This window comes from Arachis hypogaea, chromosome 17, assembly GCF_003086295.3.
Source record: "Arachis hypogaea cultivar Tifrunner chromosome 17, arahy.Tifrunner.gnm2.J5K5, whole genome shotgun sequence".
Taxonomy (NCBI): domain Eukaryota; kingdom Viridiplantae; phylum Streptophyta; class Magnoliopsida; order Fabales; family Fabaceae; genus Arachis; species Arachis hypogaea.
The window spans coordinates 4,778,983-4,802,788 of record NC_092052.1 but is presented as its reverse complement, the minus strand read 5'-3'; the positions used below and the strand labels follow the sequence as shown (position 1 = coordinate 4,802,788).

Sequence of the window (23,806 nt, the reverse complement as noted above, 5' to 3'; positions counted from 1 at the left end):
GTCATTTTTGTTTGGTGGAAGCTGACGGTGACGTAGCTCCTCTTCCCTTTGAATTCAACCAACTGGAGTTCTAGAAGGCACAAATGATTTCTGACGTTTTCTTTTTCATCAGCTCGGTCAAAAAGCTCTTCCGAAACTTTTGTTGATTTTGATTTCATACGGAGGTAGGGGATTTTGTTTTGAAATTAACTGTTTTTAAACTATGAATGCCATGGAAGTCTAGTGGGTATTTGTAAATAATTTATGATTGTTTGAAATGACTAAATGATGAGTTTGAGTTGTGTTTGTGACTGAATTTTGATGAATATGTATTTGATTTCTTGATTGAAAAGAGGTTGAAAATGGTTCAGTTGGGACCCGAAAAAGGGTGGCTAACCCCGAGTTTTAGGGAAAGTGCTGCCGAAATTTTATAAAAATCTGAGGTTTTATTTGAAAAATTATTTTAAAAAGATTTGGTTTTGGAAAATTAAATTATTTGAGATTTATTTAATTGAGAAAAAGGTGTATTCTATTTTTAAAACTAGATTTATTAAGAAAAACATAATGTTTTAAACCCAATATTTTAAGGAGAGATTTTGTTTTAAGTAAAGATTTGAGCTCGGTTTATTAAGAAAAGGAATCTCTGCCACAGGAGAGCAGAGAACAAGGATTTAAAGAATATATTAATTAATGAAGTGTCTGCCACAGGAGAGCAGATGTGACATTGTTTGGGCCTTAGTGCCAAATGTAAAGTGGGGACGCCCACACATTGAGAACTGTTTTCCAGATGTACGCTTATTGATTTGGAAAGTCACACTGATGCGGCCTAGCCGTACGACTTAAAGTCACACTGATGCGGCCTGGCCGTACGACTTATAAGCACACTGATGCATCTGGAAAACCATATCTGGGACTCGTGCCCGGGTAATGTCGGGAGCGAGTAGGCAACCGACACATGAGCTCATGGCCTGCGTTAGGGATAGACATGTATCATGTTGTTTGCACATACATTTGCATTTGATTGGGCTTACTTGTTTTATTACTTTGTGATTGTATTGTTTGTCTTGTTGTGACTTGCTTGTACATTGAATTGAATCTCTTGCTTGTACTATTTGTTTGTGAGTGTATTAAAGTGATTACGAGTTGACATTTGACTGATGATTAACTATGTGGCTGAGAGACAGAAAATGTGACTAGTTTTATATTTAAAATTTGTTTTGAGTTTAAAAATTTAAAGAAAAGTAATTATTTATCTAAAGTAGCAGTAAAAGTATTTTCAAAGGGTTAACAAAATAGTTTTACTAAGTAAGTTAATTATTTGCATTAAATTCATTACTTTTACGGCATTCTCATTCCCTACTGAGAACGTGTGGTTTGTTCTCACCCCAAAATCTTCCACCCTTTCAGTGACACAGGTTCGGAGATTCAATAAGAAGCTGCAGACGATTAGTAAATTTACTTGTGATTCCTGTTGTTTTTATAGAGTTCCCTCGTCCTTGTTGCTTCAGGGTTTTTATTTTATCCAGAGGGATAGGTATTGTATTTGAGTTTTATATTGGATTCATTTGTATAGCATTTATTATTATTAATAATTGTGTGATTTTAATTACTACAAATAATTTTCTGGTATTTTCTTATAAACTGAAACGCGATATCGACGTAAAGGCTCAGTATTAAATAGATAATATAGGAAATCAGGTCCGTAACGCCTTACTTGTGGTACGATCATGACGTGCTAAAAGTTAGGGTGTTACATTTATTCTCTAGTAACAAATTTATGGAGATGAGATCCAATAGCCAAATCAATAATGTTCCGCATAAGTTATATTAGCAACCAAGTTATTTATATACACGTACACGTTCTTTTTTGTGTCTCTGTTGTTTCTTTTTTTTCTTGTATATTGCTGTTGCTACTGCCTTTTTTTATTATGATATTTTCCTCCTTTTTCTTCATCTTTCTCTTGTTATTATTGTTATCATCACCATTACCATCTCTTCTTCCTTTTTTTCTCATTTGAATTTATTCTCCTCTTTTCTTTTTCTTTTTTTATATTATCTTCAGCATTGTTATATTTAAATTTTTACATATGTAAGATTTTAATCCAATAAATGTGCATTCAAGTCTAATTGAAAAATAATGCTCTTAAAAGAAGTAAGAGCAAAAAAAAAAGGAATAAGAAAATGCAATTTTAAAGAAGAGATTTCTGGTTTTTGTAGCAATATTTTAGTGTTAAAATTAAAAAATTTTGGTGTTTTTTTTTTTTGTTTCTGATGAGAATTCAATCTAATAAGTGTGAATCTACATTCATTCGACTAAATAAAATTTTAATATAGTACAAACATGTTTATTCAAGTAATTTTGGTATTATCTTGTGATTTTTTAGTATACAATTTATTTTTTACATTCATTCAATTAAATAAGATTGTACATGTTCATTCAAGTCTAATATAAGAAGCAATACTCTTAAAAAACATAAAAATAACAATTCAAAACTCTTCCTCCTCATCTTCTCCTTATTTTTTGTTATCTTAATCATTATGATTACTTAGCAATATTAGAACATCTAATTAGAATATTCCTTTTCATTATCTTTTTAGTAAGTAGAAGAAAAAAAGAAACTTTCATTGAAGTATAAGAAGTATAAAAAAACATTAAGAAGATATTTCTGTGTTTGTGGTAAAATTTTGATGTCAAAATTAAGAAGTTTTTGAATTTTTATAGTAACATTATGGTGTTAAAATTAAAAAATTTCGGTGTCAAAAGTAAAGAAATTTTTTTTAGCAAGAATTCAATCCAATAAATGTGAACCTACATCTATTCAACTAAATAAGATCATAATATAGTACAAACATATTCATTCATGTAATTTTGGTGCTATTTTGTGATCTTTTAGTGTGCAGTTTACTTTTTAGATTTATTTAATTAAATAAGATTGTAATACATGTTTATTCAAGTCTAACATAAGAAGTAATACTTCTAAAAATCACCAGAAAAATGAAGAGAAAAAGAAAAAAAATGTAGCAACTGCATGCAAAGAAGAAAAAAGAAGAAAAAGGAACGCGAAGAAGAAGGAGCGCAAAAAGAAAAAAGAATATAAAAAAGAAGAAGCGCGCGATGTCACTCTGAAAGTTGGAGCGTGTCTATACATTCTCATTAATGAAACTGGCTTTTATTAGGTTTAAAAACTAACTTGGTTACACTTGATTGTCAAAAAAATTTGGATGTATAACGAGACGGTAGCCAAATTTATAAATAGAATATTATTTTAAAATTTAATCATTTTTATTCTCACCATTAAAAATAAAAATAATAATTATAGAAAGATCTATTTGTCGAGAGAAATATAAAAAGAATGAAGTTAGTTAATATTAGTTCAAATATCATACCAATACAAAAAAAATATATATTAGTTAATATTAATTTTTTGTCTAAATTGGCTATCAATAAATAATAAACTCTTAAAGATGTTAAAAAATTATTCTAATAAAAGCTTTATTTGTGTATCAATTATTTTTTTAGAATTTAATTTTGATGTGTAAAATACACATACATCTAATTATGTAACACTACATTAATAAAAATAATTATCTTTTATATTAACAGCGTAAATAGTCATTCAAAAAAATAATATAATTATACGATAATATAAAATATTTTATATTATTAGTGCATCAAAATTTAACTCTATTTTTTATTATTGAATTTTTTTAACCCATCTTAACTCAGCAAGTTAACGATTAATTTATCGCGAATCAAAATTATATCTAAAAATCTGTCGTTTACTGCATGCATAAGAAAGAATTCAAATTCCTACCGTTACTTAAGCAAATTAGTCCCTAAATCAACTCAAATTAATTTTATTGATTCTTATTGATATCTAATCTAATTTTTATAAACTTAGTTATAAATGATCTTGAAACTTTGTAATAAAAAAAATTGTTTTACTTTTTTCGTGTTTTGCAATTACCAAAAAATTGTTTCATCCTTAAATTATCTCCTAAACTTTAACGTTAGGATAATCATTTTCACACCTAATAAATTGAACATCTAGTTATTATTAACTATGCATAAATAAATCGAATAAAAAGAAATAACCATCCAATTAAAAATAATGAACATAATCATGTGCATACTTATTGAATTAAATATCCTAATTTCTATATCTTCATTGTTCACCTTATTTAATATTCTCATTGTCTATTTATACTTTTCCAAAGTTAAATGAGCCACGAATCCCAAAGTGGGTAACAGATTCGAAGAAGAGATAGAGACATAAAGACAATTTCAGCTACGAATTTGAGTGTTTGCCAATTAGGTCTTAGTTAAGGTTTTAAATTCGAGTCTTGTAAATAACAATTCAAAAGTAGAAGAAAAAAAAGAAATTTTTATTGAAGTATACGAAGTATAAGAAGACATTAAGAAGACATTTTTAAATTTTTATAGTAACATTATGGTGTTAAAATTAAAAAAATTTGGTGTCAAAAGTAAGAAATTTCGGTTTTTTTTTTTTTTTCAGCAAGAATTCAATCTAATAAATATGAACCTACATCCATTCAACTAAATAAGATCGTAATATAGTACAAACATGTTCATTCATGTAATTTTGGTGCTATTTTGTGATCTTTTAGTCTGTAGTTTATTTTTTAGATTTATTTAATTAAATAAGATTGTAATATATGTTTATTCAAGTCTAATATGAGAAACAATATTTCTAAAAATCATCAGAAAAATGAAGAGGAAAAGAAAAGAAAAATGTAACAACAGCTGCATGCAAAGAAGAAAAAGGAACGCGAAGAAGGAGGAGCGCAAAAAGAAAAAAGAATACGAAGAAGAAGAAGCATGTCACACTGAGAGTTGGAGCGTATCTATACGTTTTCATTAATAAAATTGATTTTTATTAGATTTAAAAACTAACTTTATTACATTTGATTGTCAAAAAAATTTGGATATATAACGAGACGGTAGTCAAATTTATAAGTAGAACAAGTTTAATCACCCGTGCCATGCACGTGATAAGATTGAAATTATAATTTTAAGTTGTTATGTTAAATTTCATTTTAATTATAATAATTTAATTAATAAAAGAATAACTTGTATGCGTTGTTTTTCTTTTCTTAATATAGTGTTAATTGTATTAACTATAAAATAGTTATTTAATCTACTTTTTTCAATAAATCAGGCATATATACTCAATATGACCATAAATAATCTAGTAATACTCAATATGATTTTATAAGTTCTCCTTTTTCGGTTAAGAGTCCAATAACATCTAATTTAAAAAAAAAAGACGAATTAAAAGCATGAAATTAAAGACAAATAAATGAAACAACAACAACAACAACAACAACAACAACAACAACAACATAATAATAATAATAATAATAATAATAATAATAATAATACAAATTAACTACGCACCAAATAAGTTAGCTTTTTCATTTGTTTGTCTCAATATATCAGCATGATCGAGAAAATTGAAATGATTGTCAGGAATGTTACGATCATCAATCGTATTTACTATACGTGACTCTTTCTTAAAGGTTATTCTACACACATGTGTAGTCGGAAGATAAATTCCGCTTGATTCCTCAATCAGAAAATTTGAGAAGACATAAACTTTCCCCTCTATCAGATCATTCTTAAACATCTTTGCCAAATAATTCTTCACTGAACAATGGATTTTATCACAATGTAAAATAAATTAAAAAAAAGACTATTAGCACTTACAACTCTGTTAAATCGCACTGTGGTTGATTCCTCTAAGAGTTTACTCACGAAATAAAGTTAAAATGTCAACAGTAAATATATATAAACTGGACCTAGCATCACTCGAAGAAATCATGTAGAATAATCAACCTACCTTATCATCCATGAGAACCATTTCTAGATAAGCTGTCTTACTCTTGTCAAATTTGGATGGAACTTTCCATAACCTTATAATCCTTGCCTTTATTTTCCAAACCTTTTCATTACATAATCTACTACAGGTAATACTGTTGATAGAATCATAGCTTGTAGCCATTAGGTATGGAAAATAATAAAGAGAAAAAGAAATACGAATAAGGTACGAATTTTGTAGATGAAAAATAATTGAAACAATTGACTATTACGACTTATATATATACACTAATTACAAACGATATGAATTTTTAATGGAGATACTTGATACTAATAGAAAAAAAATTATATTAATAAAAATTATTTAATTTCAATTTCAATTTCATATAACAAAATAGTGGTTTTCAAAAATTATGGAATCTTTTTTTAACGTATGTATTATGCCATACGTATAAATTATACGGGTTATTATATAAATTCATATATATGTATAACAAAACAGTTTAATATTATATATTTTTTACATTAATTATATGTCAATATTTTAAAAAAAGAGATAAAAGAAAAGATATATAAATATGTATAATATTATTGATCCTGAACCGATCTTACCTGGGATCGCAAATCCCAAGTTTGTCTATGAAGAGCAGATCTAATTATATTAGTGTCTATAATGGATTTCTTTTGTATAATACTAATCGATAGGGCCTCATTGGTAAGTGCTACAAGATCTCGTACATTGGAACCCATAGTTATGGTTATGCACCCGAGTCCATTAGTATGGAACATTCTCTTTTCCAAGTGAAATCCCCTAGTATATGAAAGAGTGAAGCAGTTTTGTATTGCTTTAATTATAGAAACTTACTATAATTATATAAAATTTAATTTGAGAAAATAATTTCCCTTGCCATAAATAATATACTAAAACTGTTAGTATATTATCTTCTTTATGGTTAATTGAATTTATCAATGATTTTTCTGTGTAAATCGTTATTACCTAATTTTTAATAATTACTTAATATACAAAATTTGAAAATTGGAAATTGTTATTACTAATTCAATTAACTGGTTAATTGAGTAATAATTGTCAAATTATTAAGGTGCAAAATCATTGATTTACTCAATTGATTTCCATATATTATTTATATTTCAAGTAATAATTTGAAATTATATTATTTATCCAGTTAATAATACTATTATTAAAAATTATTTTTTGCATTGATTTTTAAATCAATTATTAAATAATTATTTTTGTTAAGATAATTGTTTATAAATTATTTCAAATTATATTTTGTTAAGATATAATTATTTAGATTATTACTCATGATACGGGTATAATTTCATTTTATACCAATTAATCAATTATAATTATATGACACGGGTGTAATTTCAATTTTATCTACGAATTATTTCTCGTAATAATATACAACATATTATTTACTGTGATAATTTGATTTGATTGATTTCTAATTATTTACGTACATAAATGATTAAAATATATAACATAAATATCGTAATTATTATAATTCTATGATATAATTATAATTAACATATTTTATCATAATTAAATATTGATTTGATATAATTATAATGAAAATACTTTTCTAAAATAATATAATCTACTATTATTCATCTACTAATTATTTGGCAATAAACCTTAATATGATTTTTTACATCTTTGCTATGGGAAATAACTACTTAGATATACCAAATAATATGTAACATATTACTACCTATATAAGTTAAGGCACAAAGACAGAATTTAATTAAGGTGATTGAAACTTTCACCAAATAGAATATGATCTCAATCGAATAAAAAAGGGTACTCGATTTTGCATTAATTAGCTAGTCGAAGAAATAACATACTCATTCATTATTCATGTTTCATTATATTTTTTAAATAATATATAGAAAACATATATCCTGTGTATAAAAATGTGACTATTAGTAATTTTATTAATAAACCTTTTTTTAAACTATTACTAATTTCAATTTTAATAGAAAATCTGAGAAAATAATTTCGCTTGCCATAAATAATATACTAAAACTTTTAGTATATTATCTTCTATATAGTTAATTGAATTTATCAATGATTTTCCCATGTAAATCGTTATTACCCCGTTTTTAATAACTACTTAATATACAAAATTTGAAATTGAAAATTGTTATTACTAATTCAATTAACTGGTTAATTGAGTAATAATTGTCAAATTATTAAGGTGCAAAATCATTGATTTACTCAATAGATTTTCATATATTATTTATATTTCAAGTAATAATTTGAAATTATATTATTTACCCAGTTAATAATACTATTATTAATAATTATTTTTTGCATTGATTTTTAAATCAATTATTAAATAATTATTTTTGTTAAGATAATTGTTTATAAATTATTTCAAATTATATTTTGTTAAGATATAATTATTTAGATTATTACTCATGGCACGGGTATAATTTTATTTTATACCAATTAATCAATTATAATTATATGACACGGGTGTAATTTCAATTTTATCCACCGATTATTGGCAAATAAATTTTATTCTAATTATAAATAAAATATGTTTCTATTGGTAAATAAATTGTCTTTAGGTCAACGATTTAATATATGTGTAGGTTCATTTTTTGTCAAATATAATGAAAATACAAATAAAGAAATAAAGGATAAAAATAAACTTAATAATATCTGACACTACTTCATTTTATTAAATTATTTAAAAATAGCACATCCACAAAAAATAATCGTAATATATAAATTGAGGCAATAATTTAAAATTCTATAATTATAATTTAATCAAATACTAATAGTAAAACCAAATTACCTAAACAATATTGAACATATTCTAGTCCTTAGTCACCTATAGTATAAAATCATTCTTGTAATGACAACCAACTGAAATAACATCGTAAGTTTCAATATTTAGAATTCGTGCAAAATCAGACCATCCTCTTGTTAGATAAGATTCATCATCCGCTATCCATGCAATGCGGCAAGGTATAGAATTGCCACACCGAGAAACCAAACTAACTCTTATTCCCCTCAATGACATTGCATGCATGCAAAAGAAAGCTGGTAATTTCTGAGAAAAATCAAAATATGTTAAAAAATTATTCTAATAATGAACAGCTTAAACTAAGAAAATTTAAATATATTACCAATCGTTGAAATTGCATATCTGAATTTATCACGAATTTAGCAAAACTGAACTGAAACTGAGGGAATTCAATTTCATTATGTGCTCCACTTCGAAGATTTTCGGGCAGACGTAAAAAGCATGGAGGGGATGGAACTTGAACTTGCCCTATAAAGTTCCGTGGATGCAATTCCTCAATCAAAAATCGAGCTCCTCCTAAGAAATCTAACTTTAACCACATTCCATTGGGTTGGTCATAATAGTTGAGTAGATCCAACCATTCTTCGGTAAAGTAGAGACTATTGCCTCTTCTTTGAACGCTTACATCCATGTAGTTGGAACTCGAATCAGTGAAGACAACTTGATGAGGTATTTCATTGATGTGATGTATTGTAAATGATTGTGGCAAAAGACAATCGAACTGGAACATTAGACGATAAGAATAACTTAGAGTAACAACAAATAAAAAATTATCAAAAGAATAATATAATAGAATGAGTATATGAAAAATATTATAAAAAATTATAAATTGTACCTTAAAAGGATCAACTTCAATAAAAAACGAAGAATACATTCTTATTCTATGAAGTAGTAAAAAAAAATACTAAATATAAAATTATGAATTAACTCTCAAATTTAGATTCATGTACCACAGGAAAACACTATATATAAACTTTAGTGAAACAAAAATAAATACGTAAATTACCTATTATTAAGGTAATTTTTTAATAATGCATTAAATTTTGATTTGATACAATTATAATAAAAATATGTTTCTAAATTAGTATAATTATATATTATTTATTAAATATTAATTACAATATAATTATATTAAAGATATTTTTTATAAAATAATTTAGAAAAATTATTTGATATACGTGAATCGGGTAACAAAGATTTATTATTATTATTATTACTATTATTGATATTATTATTATCATTAAAATTATTAAAAGTATTTTTAATTGATAATTGATAAGTAGTTTAATAGTGCATTAAATATTGATTTGATATAATTATAATGAAGATATGTTACTAAATTAGTATAATTATATATTATTCATTTAGTATTAATTATAATATAATTACAATAAAATAATTTAGAATAGAAAAAAATTTTATTTGTTTTGGAGAGAAAACGGAGGCATGAGAGATCGACACGTCACCTTTAGTAGCGGAGGAAAAACCCAATTTTAGTATATTAAGTAGATATTGTTTTAAAATTTAATCATTTTTATTCTCACCGTTAAAAATAAAAACAATAATTATAGAAAGATTTATTTATCGAGAGAAATATATGGGACTAATGCTTTTAGTATAAAAAGAAGGAAGTTAGTTAATATTAGTTTACATATCAGACCGATACAAAAAAATATCAGTTAATATTAATTTTTTTTGTCTAAATTAGCTATTAATAAATAATAAGCTCTTAAGACGTCAAAAAATTATTCTAATAAAAGCTTTATTTGTGTATTAATTATTTTTTTAAAATTTAATTTTAATGTGTAAAATATTTTATATTATCAGTATATTAAAATTAAACTCTATTTGTTTTATTTTTATTAAATTTTTTTAATACATCTCAACTCAACAAATTAACTATTAATTTATCGTGAATCAAAATTTTATCTAAAAATCTGTCATTTACTCCATGCATAAGACAGAATTTAAATTTCTACCGTTACTTAAGCAAATTAGTCCCTAAATCAATCCAAATTAATTTTATTGATTCTTGTTGATGTCTAATCTAATTTTTATAAACTTAGTTATAAATGATCTTGAAACTTTGTAATAAAAAAAAGAATGGTTTTACTTTTCCCGTGTTTTGCAATTACCAAAAAAAAAAAAAAAAGCCCCGGAATTAGAAAAAAAAAAAGTTTAAATTTATTGACTGAAAATCTGAAATAGAAGAACGAAGAGAACGGTGGTGTAGAATCTCTACTACGGGGGTTTAGGGTTTTAATGGCGTAAAAATGATTACTTGATTGCACCGCCACTGTGTATCTCTAATTACTGTTCGGTTCCGATGCCAGTGTTTGAAGAATCTCACATTTCTCCATTCCCTCTTTGCCGCCAATGGCTCTCTCTGCAGATCACCCATTCGAACCTGTTTCCGCCACTGCTTGCTCCCACTGTGAAGCGGTAAAACCCTCTCTTTTTCTCTTTTTCGCTTTATTTGTCATTCAAAGCCGAGTTCTTTATTTATTTAGTTATTTTCCTTCTCTGTGGCAGTGGAAGAAGAAGTGTTCGAAGCTTCAAGAATCACGAAACGCTCTTCGCCAAGCTGTGAAGCTTCTAGAAACCAAAATCAATGAAGTTCAGGCTCAAAATGTGAAGCTCAGCCAAGGTTATTTATTTATTTATTTTCAATTTTTTATTTTTATGCCTTTTTCTTTGGGATGTGAGTAGTGAATCTGAATAAGAATTTTATGCATATGTAGTGGAATTTCTGCGAGTGGATTCACTGAACAGATTGGATTAAGTTGTAATTAGTGAACATTGCAATGTTGTATTTTCTGCAGAATGTGAAGAAGAACAGGCGCGAGCCAAAGCAGACGCTGAGGAGAAGCTTAAAGAATGTAATGCTAGAGTATCTTTAGAGAATGAAGTATGTAGCTTGAGGTCTGAAATTGATGCGATTCGGCAGAAACCTGGTGGTGATGCTAAGAATGGAAATGAGAGCATAGAGGGTTTTCAAGCTTGTATAGCTGATAAGGAAAAGGAAATCAGTAGGTTGAAGGAGCTCCTGGAGGCAGAGAAGAAAAAGGCGGATAAGGAGAAGAAAAACTCGGAGAAGGAGAGAAAGAAAGCAGCTGAAGCTTTGAAGGCAGTAGAAGCGGAGAAGAGCAAAACTGCAGAAAAAGAGATGCAAATTGCCAAAGTTGAAGCAGAGAAGGCTGAGGAGTATAGGACTCGGCTTGTTCGATTGGAGAAAGAAGCTAATGAGGCAAAAACAAAGCTGGCTTCTCAAATATCTGCCTCTAAAGAGGCAACGAAAAGGTTTGAGACTGAGAAGCGGAAGATATTAGCAGGAAAAAGAGATGCCGAGTTGGGGATGACGAAAGCTAAAGAAATGCTTGAAACTGAAAGGGGGAAAGTGACTGAGGAAAAGAAGCGAGCAGATTCAGAGATGGTTAAAGCAAAGGAGCAGAAGGCACTTGCAGAAAGTAACTGGAGGAAATTCATCGAAGAGAAACGGCGTGCGGATGAGATGTCTCATCAGGTTGAAAGGGATAAGCGGACAATTGAGGAGTTGAAGAAGAAGATATCTGAGCTCTTATCTGTATCAAAACCTGTTGAAACAGCCGGAGTACCTACTGCGAAAGCTGAAGATACTAGTGATGTAAAGCTTTTGAAAAGCCAACTAAAGCTTGAAAAGCTACGAGCAAAATATGCCAGGCAAAAATTTAAGTTGGAAGCAAGTCGTCGCAACTCTTTACACCAAGAATTAGGGCGTATAAAGACGGATTTTGTTCAACTCCTGCGTCGGCTTGATATGTTGGATGCATCCTTCTCATCGTTTCCTGGAAGACGTGAACAAACAAAGGTTGGTTTCACCTTACTTTCTATTTTGCACCTCTCTTCACTGTCACAATCTTGTTCTGGCTTATTCTCATATGAAGATACCGTGGACGTAGATATCTCTTATCTGTATAATGTTTTTTTGGTTATAAAATCATGGACTCTTGAACTTAATTATTGGTTCTCCCTTGTAGTGATGTTGGAAATCTTATGTTTACAATCATATTAGCTGTGCACTACCAGGTTTTTAGCCGTTGGGAATTAGGCGATTTTCTGAAAGCAATAAATAAGGGATTTTCCAATGGTTTCTTCTTCTTCTTTATTTTTCTTTAATTAAAAAAAAAAAAAAAACTATGTTTCTTAACTTCTTGGATGTTTATTTTGCAGTCTGGGAATATGCTATATATGCAGAACTCAGCTATCACGAGGCAAGTATGCAATTTCAATCTATCTCCGAAGCATAGTGAACTTGAAAATGAGCTTCTGCAGACTTGTTGCACAACAATGGACACATGTGATCCTTTGAGGAAAGACATGCAGCCCACTCAACCTCTTGTGCTATCTAGTGGAAATTACTCAGAATCCATCCCAGGTATTGATTCTAAATTGAAGCCTCTTAGCAGAGGACCCAACAGAACAAAGTTACAGAGTTCTGCAGTAAATTCCAATTCAGAATCTTTTTCTGATGGACAGTTGATGGGCTCACAGGAAACAACTGCTTTCCCAGTTAGTGCATCGGCAAAGTTGGATCAGGAGATCCTCAATGCAAGACAAATCATGTGCAACTCATCTGAAAGATATGTTACTGAGAACCATAGGAAGCGGAAAAGAACACATGATAATATTGGTAGTGTTGCAAATTTGTCTTCTCAGAATCTCTCTAATTTGCATGGTTTGTTGTATAGAGAAGAAGACAAATGCTTGGAAGGAGGGAGAGACGTGCTCCCTAATCTAAGCAGTATACAGAAAAATAATGATAGAGCCAACAAGAAGAAAAAGAAATCTCACACTGAAAAAGTTGTCACAGTACCTAGCACAGGAAGGGTTGCGAAGAAGGGTACAGAAGAGGCCAAAGCCAATATCTATGGGGATGCAAATGTTAGCGAACACATTTCTTGCCCTGGCTCACAAAATTTAGAAACCACTCCTGCCGGTGAAGAGAGGATATGTGATGCTGCACAAAATTTAGAAACCACTCCTGATGAAGTGAGGACATGTGGTGCTGCAAACAGCTTTGATTCTTTGATTAGTTTGGATAAAATGACTGATGAAACTTATATGAAGTTCTTAGAACTAGATAATGCTTCTTATGAGCAACGTTACAGAAGAGCAATGGATTCTCCCTTGTCACCATCACTTCCAGAAATTGAATTTCACAAAACATTTGAGGATAATAGTTTGAAGAAGCCCTTTCTAGAGGAAGCACTCCAAGAAGGCATGTCAAGTCAAAAAGCAGACCTGTTTCCTTCACCTGGTCTTGATGGAACTAATTTTGAAATCAGTTCCAATAATGAAAACTTAGATAGTTCATCTGATTCACGGATTAAGCCTACACAAGCAAGTAAAGCCGAGGTTGTAAAATTGCCACATATGCACACATCAGATATTTCCAGGGCCTCATTTCTGGCGGAGGATGAAATTGGACCTTTAAACAAACAACCTCCTAAAATTTGTGCTGTCTTTTCCAATATCGAGGACCATAGTGTCTTATCTAGGATGTTTTTTGCTATAAAAGCCTGTATGGCTCGGTGCAGTTTGGATACACAAACAGTTTGGGCTGTTGGTAGCATTCTGACTGCACTTAAAAAGGAAGACACACTCTCAAAGAAGTAAGTATCTCATGATTTTGAACAATGCACTCCTTTTTTAGTTTCTGTTTTGATACTCAAATTTATTGATTTATCAAGCAAATCAATTCATGACAAAATTAATCAATAGGGCTCAAGACAATTGATGGTGGACTGATAGTATTGATTTTCTTCTGTTTCCTCTAATCTTTTTCAGGGAGAAGGTTTCTGTGTTGTTAACGCTGATGCTGTTCAACTTTGTCATGGCTTCTACAAGTACATTTGGAAATCTTTGCGATGGCAATATATTTTGCTGCATGAATTCTTATGCCCAACATATTCGCACAGGTATATTCATTTGTTCTCATACAATTTCTGTTTATGTAATTGAATGTTTCTATTTAGATATTTTCATATCATGTTATATGCACTTTCTATAAACTTGAGTTTCATGTTCCTTTTGTGCTGTTGAGTATTGAATCAAACTAAAATGTTTTCCTTTTTGGGCAGCTATGTTGGATGCTGAGACAAGAATCCTCTTTTTAGAAACTTGTTCTTTTCTTGAGCTGCTTGGACTTATTGAAGACTTTCTTTTAGAAGGAAAAGTTCTAGTAGAGAATACAGTGCCTGCTGAGGCATCTGCAGATCATGCTTCCAATGATTCTCTAGATGGCATTAGTAACTTTTCTTCGGAGGTTGCTACAAGTGAACAATTGCTAGCAGGGAGTATTATATTATCTTCTATATGTGCTGCAACTGATCATGTTGGATTCATTTGTGAAGCTTCATACAAGATTCTTAGATTATGCAAATGGGATTCTTTAATGCTGTTGACTATCCTTCATATTTTTGCTTATTTGGGTGGAGAGAAGTTTTTTTATGTGGACAATTTTGGTTCAATGGTGACTGTTTTGAAATCTTTAGTTATTTTTCTTGAGGATGAGAGCAAAAAAGTTTCTACTTCTTATCTTCCTTCAATCGATCAGCTTCATACTGAATTTTGCACAAGTATTAAATGCCCATTCTTGGAAGGTGCTGAATCCATTGATTCAGTTTCATGCTTGCTCTTAGAAGAGATAAAATACTATAGGCTTCAATGGATAGAACAGGTTGCTTTGTCGGATTCTGGATTCATGCCAGAGAATTTTAACGGCAGACAATGCTCTAATCCGGAAGCAGTTCAGAAAGCCTACAAGAGTTGTGATGGACCTTGTAGTTTGAAAAGGTGCACGGTTTCTTCTGCTGCTCAACCAGGTGTTCTTGGCAATGTAGACTTGTGTTGCCTTTGTGATGTCTTGTCATTGGTGGAGCTGGTTGCAAAGAAAATGGTATTACTCTCTTATTTCCAAGTGAATATCATATTTGTGAATTTAACCTGTTGCTTAACTTCAGTGATGCATGAATATGAAACTAACCGAATGGTTCTCTCTCTTAATACAGGGCTGGCATTGGACTGACATCAAACTCGTTCCTCAGTTGCTGGATATGCTTGATTCAGGCATAGAGGAAAGCTTTGGTATTGCGATCATTGTTCTTCTTGGTCAACTTGGCAGGTAAATTATTGTTGCATTGATATTGATTGTGATGCTACCAACCATGGCCCACTATTCTTTGAGGGGCTTAGGCCAAGTCTATTAGTTGACTTAAGTCAGATTTATAACAACTAAAATCCCGCATGTGAAGAGATAATCAATGTTTCATGTATGATTTTACGGCCGTTTCTCTTGTGATCCTATATCCGTGGACAACCCACGGAACATTTTAATGGAGGTTGATGCTTTGACATTTTCTTTGATTTTCTAATTTTGGGGTTAATTTAAAAAATTTCAGGATTGGAGTTGATGCTGCTGGATATGAAGATCGGGGAGTTGAGAACTTGAGATATAAGTTGTTCGCTTTTCTGGATCACACCTCTTCCATGAAAGCTCGCAATTCTCTTCAGATTTCTGCCGTGACATCTCTTTTCGGCCTTCTTCCTCTTGATCCTGAAGCTCTTGTTTGCACTGAGATCAATCTTCCAGCATATTCTAAATCCATTTCCGACCATGCGCAAACTTTGAGGAAGTGGTCGTCTGGGCTGGATAAAGATGACCAGGAATTTCTATCTACCATGTTAAGACCACAATGATGGTATGTAGCAAGTTTGATTACCCATCCAAGACTTCGAAATTAATTGAATAAGTAGGAGGCTCTTGCAGTCATTGTTTTGAAATGTAATTGACTGCACACCTGAAAAAAGTTTTGTAGATTGAACAAGATATTGGGAAATTAAATATCATGTTAGGTTTAGAGGCTTCCAACTTGGTTGGTTAAGGGTATGCTTCTGTAGTTCATCTTAGACTTGTAAATAAATCCCCCTTTGGTTGGTTGTAATGTAAATTCATTGTTTTTTTGTAACCTTATTTTTTTCATGGAAAATTCCATACTTTTGAAATTAAATGTTAGTATCAAGCTTGATTCACACAATGGTCGTGACTCATGAGTCTACATTCATGTAAATAGACACTTTCGCATTAGTTTCATTAATCAAAATAAAGACATTATTTCTCCTAGGTTCACTCAAGTGTTAGATATATTTCTCAAGTGTCAAATGAAGACCTGAAGCTACTACCTACCGGTCATTGCTCACACATTTGTTCAACAACTAAATTCACTCCTCACTAGGACAGTCATGACCTGATTTTGTGAAGAATGTTTGATGTTAACTTGTTAGGTGGCCCATTGAAGGAAAGAGACAACTAAACATCTGAAGAAGTTAGAAAGAAAACAAAACATAATAGTATTTTTAGGATTTCAATCTAACTACAACCATCTAAGTCTTATTACTAAGAATTTGACCAATTCAACCTGATCTAACTTGGGTCCCATAAAAAGAATAAAGTCCCTTTGTAAGGATTTTTTCAATTCTCAAGACTTGAAATCGATAATTATTACTTTAACTAATTTCATGATGCTAATTAAATAATAGGCGGCGACTCTGGTGTAGAAGCTCTTATGGCTTCTATACATGTAGAAGTGCAGTGGCGGATGGAGCTGAAGACACGTGTCTGAGGAGGGAATACAACTTGTGCTGCTGCAAGTGATGTGCAAGGCACGTTCAGTTTACTGAATGTTGAGGGTTTTGTTTTGAAGAGCATATTTTTTTAATTTAAGGGCAATGTTTATATCCAGCAATTTTAGAAGCTGAAAATGTAAAAGATACGTAGAAAGTTGTTTAATTTGTCATATGGGATTTGTTAATTTTTTTGGTTTTGAAAAAAACAATTCAAATAAATATAATTACATTTAATTAAAAATATAATTTATTATTATTTATTGAATATGTGCCTTTTTTTGGGCGTTTATATTTCTCTCAAAGAAACTGTGATATTGTTGAACAAATCAAACTAACTTTATAAATGATTTGAATTACATAATTTAATAGTTTAATTTAATATATTACTTCAAAGATTCATTCAAAATGGATGACATAAATACTATTTAACTATATTATATTATGATTTTTTAAATTTTAAAATTATTTTACTGAATATAATGTTGTTACTTGTATTTATTAAATATATGTGCTACAATTTTTAAAAAATTCTTTCAAAAATTAATTTTAATAAGTTACTTTTAAACTTAAAAATTTTATCAAATCAGCGTTATATCTAAAAAAGCAAAAAATATACCACTTTTACAAATTGCAATCTTTAATAAATTCACGCTAAAAATTAAATTATAAAAAATTTATTCTCCCGATCTTTTGTTACTCATTTGTATTCATTTTTTAGGAGTGATGTTATTGTCTTTTAGCATCAATCGCATTGCTTTTTTGTTGTTTACTATCGTTCATTTCATTTTAAACATTTTGATATTAAGTCTATAAATTATTTTTCGAGTAATCTTTTTTTAAAATATTGAATGTTAACCTTTGTAGTAAAATTACTTTATAATATAATATCTTTTGAAACAAAATATTTTAATTATATATGTTACCCAAACATCAAATTATGGTCACTCATTTACTTAATCAAAACTGGCATATTTATCAAAATCTACTAGATATCAAAATGTACTATTAAAAATATCACAGTTTTTTTTTAGAGAAATATAAACGCCCAAAAAAAGCACATATTCAATAAGTGATAATAAATTATATTTTTAATTAAATGTAATTATATTTATTTGAATTGTTTTTTCAAAACCAAAAAAATTAACAAATTACATACAAATTAAACAACTTTCTATATATCTTTTACATTTTCAGCTTCTAAAATTGTTAGATATAAACATTGCCCTTAAATTAAAAAAATACGCTCTTCAAAACAAAACCCTCAACATTCAGCCCAATTTCTAAGCCTGTAATTATGATATCTTCATTAAGCGCTAATACACATAATTACACAAGAAGACTGTCATAATCCCAACGTGATAAAAACTGAACATGCCTTACACATCACCTGCACCAGCACAAGTTGTGTTCCTTCCTCGGACACGTGTCTTCAGCTCCATCCGCCACTGGACTTCTACATGTGTAGAAGCCATAAGAGCTTCTACACCAAAGTCGCCCCCTAAATATAATATGTATCTGCTTGCCTAAGCATACACAGGAGGAACCAACCTAACTTTCCACATCTTATTTATACAAGTTTACTAGCAATAACTTTTCATGTAGTGAACTAGTTTGAATGCTTAGTGAGACACACAGAACCATGGGGTCTGTGGAGTACCAACCATTGCTAGACTCAAACACAAAGGTTTCATCTTTGTCAGCTGATGCCATTGAGGAATTCTTAGAACACAAACCAATCGAGGCACGGTGGTGGCTGAAGCTAGTTGCTTGGGAGTCAAGGCTTCTCTGGCTCCTCTCTGGTTCTTCCATTATTGTATCCATTTTCAATTACATGCTAAGCTTTGTAACATTGATGTTCACTGGCCATTTGGGTTCTCTAGAGCTCGCTGGAGCTTCCATAGCTAGTGTTGGAATTCAAGGCCTTGCTTATGGAATTATGGTATGTATTCTTATTTTCTCAGAAAACTCATACTTATCTTTGGTAATATTATGATAGTATGCTCAGTTTTGAATTCTAAATTTCCATCAAACAGTTGGGGATGGCGAGTGCAGTGCAAACAGTGTGTGGCCAGGCTTATGGAGCTGCGAAACACGCGGCAATGGGAGTCATATTGCAAAGAGCAATCATCTTACACATAGGTGCAGCTGTGCTACTCACATTCCTCTATTGGTTCTCAGGGCCTTTTCTAAAAGCCATAGGTCAATCAGACAGCATAGCTGGGCAGGCGCAGATTTTCGCCCGAGGACTAATCATTCAGCTCTATGCATTCGCGGTAACCTGTCCAATGCAGAGGTTCCTGCAAGCACAGAACATAGTGAATCCTTTGGCATACATGTCAGTTGGTGTGTTCCTTCTGCATGTTCTTCTGAGTTGGCTAGTTGTCTATGTTTTCGATTATGGACTTCTTGGTGCAGCACTCACACTCAGCTTTTCTTGGTGCATTCTTGCTTTCTTGAATGGTTTGTACATTGTTCTTAGCCCAAGGTGCAACCAAACTTGGAATGGCTTTACTTTAAAAGCCTTCAAAGGAATCTGGCCTTATTTCAAGCTCACACTTGCTTCTGCTATCATGTTATGGTATGTAACGATTTAATTACGCATAATATCTAACTGTTAATTTAAGAGGCAGGACCCAAACATGACACGGCACAAAAAAAAAATAATGGTAAAGATCAGACGTGATAAAATCGTGTGAAATTTTCATATCTAATGATCTGTTTAAACTTTTCAAAATACGTTAAATCTATAGAATAAAACCACTTATGTACATATTTTTGATAATGTAGTTTGGAGATATGGTACAATCAAGGACTAGTGCTTATATCAGGACTGCTCTCAAATCCAACTATTTCACTGGACACGATTTCAATTTGGTATGTTCATAGTTAATTTTAGAATGATCTTTCTACCCATTGTTCAAATTTCTTTCTAACAATAATCTCCATGTTTATGTACTTTTCAGTATGAACTACTTGAACTGGGACATGCAATTTATGTTAGGACTTAGTGCAGCTGCAAGGTAACTTAAAAAACAAAACACAGAGTTTTATTTTATGTTAATTTTTTTCATCCACTCAACTTTCAGACAAAGATTTTGATCACAATTTCAATGAATTCAGTGTGAGGGTTAGCAATGAATTAGGAGCAGCACATCCAAGAGTAGCAAAATTTTCAGTGTTTGTAGTAAATGGAACGAGCGTCGCGATCAGTATAGTATTTTGCGCCATTGTCTTGATCTTCAGGGTTGGTTTGAGCAAGCTTTTCACTACTGACTCTGAAGTTATTGAGGATGTTTCTAACTTAACTCCATTGCTAGCCATGTCTGTTTTCCTTAATGGCATTCAACCTATACTCTCAGGTAATAAAACTATATGCTATATATAAACACCATTCTATGGTTTATCATTTATTTCTGATCCAAGGTCTTAGGTTTGAGTAAATAGGAAGAAAGAGATATTGGGAGATATAAAATTGTACCAAGAATAAAACATAATAAAAAAACACTTTCAACTATATTTTTTATAGCTAAGTTTGATAAATGTCTCAAGACAGAAATACTATACAAACTATTTGGAGAATGAAACAGATACAAAATTAGATAAAAGATCTTTGTCTTAACTGTTAAGGCAAAATTTGTCTCTTTTTTGTCTTTATAAAGTTGAAACCAAGACAAAATTTATGTGTTATCTTTGTTTCCTATCTTAAATAAATAAATACATCCAATGAAACATCAATCAAGTTGGATTGAATTGATCAAACCTTTTATAATATGGTTTAGATACTAATGGTTCATTTAGACCTGGAAAGAATAAATGTTCCATCTTTATTAGTTTACTTTTTGTTTGAAAATTTTCAGGAGTTGCAATTGGAAGTGGATGGCAAGCTATAGTTGCTTATGTTAACTTGTTTTGTTACTATGTTATTGGTCTTACTGTTGGATGTGTCCTTGGCTTTAAAACATCTTTAGGAGTAGCTGTAAGTTTGAACCATTACCATTTCCCTCACTAATTAGTTACTGCTCCTAAGCTTGTATTAAAATCAGTGTAATTCTAAGCATTTGGAATTTCTTACAGGGTATCTGGTGGGGAATGATCCTTGGAGTTTTCATACAAACAGTAACTCTTATAATTCTGACTGCAAGAACAAATTGGGATAATGAGGTAATCAAATTCAAAACATTAGACTATACAACCTAAAATATTTTAGAGAAATTTAGTGCCAGAAAGTTAATATATTAGTAGGGGTGGCAAAGCGGGCCGGCCCGCCCCAACCCGCCCCGCCCCACCAATTAAAATGGGTTCAAAATGCTAGCCCGCCCCGCTTTATAGCGGCGGGCTAGCCCGCTTTTTATTTTTGAAAAATAAAACTTTCATTAAAATTAACCAAAAAATAATAATTAAAAAATCAAATACAAATAAAAAATAGTCAAATTATAATATAATTTTATTATTATTTTTTTAATTTTTAACTTCAATAAAATTGTTCAAAATAATATTTGTCAATAGAATCATCTTTATTTTAAAAAATAAGTCACATAATTTGAGCATATATACGAAATTGTAAAATAAAATAAATAAAGTTAATAACTAAAAGAAGAATAAAAACAAAAAATGAAAAAAAGTGTTTAAAAATTCTATAATTATTAATTTTATAATAGCAATCACTCTTTTATTTAATAAAAAAGAAAAATAAAAATAAAAATCTTCGATCCGGCGGACCGGCCCGTCCCGCCCCGTCAAAACCCGCCAATTTGGCGGTGCGGGTTTGGCGGGTTTTTTAAATTTGGCGGGTTCCAAATCCTAACCCGACCCGCCTTTTTTAGCGGGTTTAGTGGATCGGCCCGACGGACTCGACCCGTTTTGCCACTCATATATATTAGTATTTTAAGATTTTTTGACATCAAATACGCTTTTAAATGATATGCATGAAATAAAAGAAGTTTCTAAAAATTCGGTTTAGAGTTTAAGGTTTATTGATGTCGCGTGTATTTTTTATAGACAAAAATAGCGTCACATATTTAACTTTTAAAATATCTGTTTAGCATAAAAGAAAACGGTTCGATACGAATATAAAGTTAGATTTTATCTTTTAAAGACTAAGTTGATGTCTCATGAATCTTTTAGAAACTAATTTGTCCTTGTTATGACATTATCAAAGGTGAGACTATGAAGCAATTTGTAATTGTTGTTTGTAGGTTGAGAAAGCTGTCATTAGAATCAAGAGATCTGCAGAAGATGATACCTTAGAGCAATTGGTTGCTGATGCTTAGAATAATAATTTACATCACTTTTCTCTGAGCTTAGTAGAAATGCTGATTACCAAGCACAATGATGTTGTAGTTCATGAGGGTTTCTTTGTGTTTTCACATATTTTTGGTATCAAATAAGGAAATCCACTTATGTGAAAGTTATAATCTATATAAATTATATTTATTCTATTTACATCAACTCATGAGTTTGAACCAGTTAAGATAAACTTTTATAAAGTGAAAATTGAATTTTAAAACTGTTAATGATCAAATAATGTATTATGTAGTTTTTTTATGAGATTATTTAAATTGAAACATGTAAGAAATTTTTTTATTCAAAACATCATTTATATTACTCATTTAAAATAAAGTTTCTATCTTACGGATATCTCTTTAAAAAAAATTATAAGAATAAACATGAACGTTAATATTATCAGACAAAAATTACATATCAATCAAGATATTACAAAAAAATATTTAAAAAAATTCTAAATCATGGTAATAGAGGACAGAGTTATCCTCACTTGTACAGTTGTACGGTAAAGAGGTAATCCAAGCCTCCAATCAATGGAGCCAGTGAATTCTCCTTGCAAATGCCATGCAACCTGAAACTCAGCATGACTTTTAATACTAATCAAACAGGGACTTTTTGGGAATCAGTAATGTTAGGGGTTAGCACATTTTGTGATTTATAGTCATTAATTAGTCATAATTAGTATTTTTAATGGTGTAAGATTACTTCTAATAGTGTAGAAATATACATTCTTTTCTTGATGGTAAATATTGACTAGAATTTAATGAAAATGCTGGCTCTGAGATCTTTTTCTCTGGGAATATTACTTTTCCGACTTCTTTCACTAACCTGGTAGATTTCTTTTACATGTTTTTTGCGAGATGACTTTGAGGTTTCTCTCGTGCGAAGTCTCCCACGATCACATGGAGGTTCTTTTTGAGTCTTCCGTCCTCACTTCTCCTTAGAGCTTCTTTTTTTATTGGAGATTTGTGGTCTAGTTTTTTAATATACAAATCAATTTGGGTAGTATTGTAATTATTAAAAAATTTATTGGTTAACTATATTGGCAGTTGGTTAGTTTTTTGATGGAAAAAACATAACTGTTCACAAAAAATATAATTTGGGTCTCTAATTCTAATCATCATAATAAACACTCTGATTTCATCCTTTTTTTTTTGTGGTTCAAGAATTGAAAGTTCTAAGTTTGGAATAAGGATTATTGGCA

At 30.2% G+C, this 23,806-nt stretch overlaps 2 protein-coding genes across 2 annotated transcripts; both read left to right on the top strand.

Moving 5' to 3' along the window:
• Nucleotides 1-10,748: 10,748 nt before the first annotated feature.
• LOC112764188 (uncharacterized) lies at nt 10,749-16,730 on the top strand. Its single transcript, XM_029294412.2, has 8 exons — nt 10,749-11,097; nt 11,188-11,302; nt 11,478-12,502; nt 12,865-14,306; nt 14,482-14,612; nt 14,775-15,592; nt 15,705-15,817; nt 16,095-16,730. Exons 1-8 carry the CDS (start codon nt 11,032-11,034, stop codon nt 16,390-16,392), a joined length of 4,008 nt encoding a protein of 1,335 aa, XP_029150245.1. The 5' UTR covers nt 10,749-11,031; the 3' UTR covers nt 16,393-16,730.
• A 1,862-nt stretch (nt 16,731-18,592) lies between these two features.
• On the top strand, nt 18,593-22,767 carry LOC112766891 (protein DETOXIFICATION 41). The gene is made up of 8 exons (XM_025812793.3): nt 18,593-19,258; nt 19,353-19,897; nt 20,107-20,193; nt 20,283-20,339; nt 20,440-20,678; nt 21,177-21,295; nt 21,394-21,480; nt 22,515-22,767. Exons 1-8 carry the CDS (start codon nt 18,935-18,937, stop codon nt 22,587-22,589), a joined length of 1,533 nt encoding a protein of 510 aa, XP_025668578.1. The 5' UTR covers nt 18,593-18,934; the 3' UTR covers nt 22,590-22,767.
• The last annotated feature ends 1,039 nt before the right edge of the window (nt 22,768-23,806 follow it).

Bases quoted from the DNA above. Each gene is read 5' to 3' on its own strand.
- LOC112764188 (XM_029294412.2), top strand. From the start codon at position 11,032: ATGGCTCTCTCTGCAGATCACCCATTCGAACCTGTTTCCGCCACTGCT. The intron at 11,303-11,477 runs GTTATTTATTTA...TATTTTCTGCAG, and splicing joins AAATGTGAAGCTCAGCCAAG to AATGTGAAGAAGAACAGGCG. The intron at 15,818-16,094 runs GTAAATTATTGT...AAAAAATTTCAG, and splicing joins CTTCTTGGTCAACTTGGCAG to GATTGGAGTTGATGCTGCTG.
- LOC112766891 (XM_025812793.3), top strand. From the start codon at position 18,935: ATGCTTAGTGAGACACACAGAACCATGGGGTCTGTGGAGTACCAACCA. The intron at 19,898-20,106 runs GTATGTAACGAT...TTGATAATGTAG, and splicing joins GCTTCTGCTATCATGTTATG to TTTGGAGATATGGTACAATC. The intron at 20,340-20,439 runs GTAACTTAAAAA...CAATGAATTCAG, and splicing joins GGACTTAGTGCAGCTGCAAG to TGTGAGGGTTAGCAATGAAT.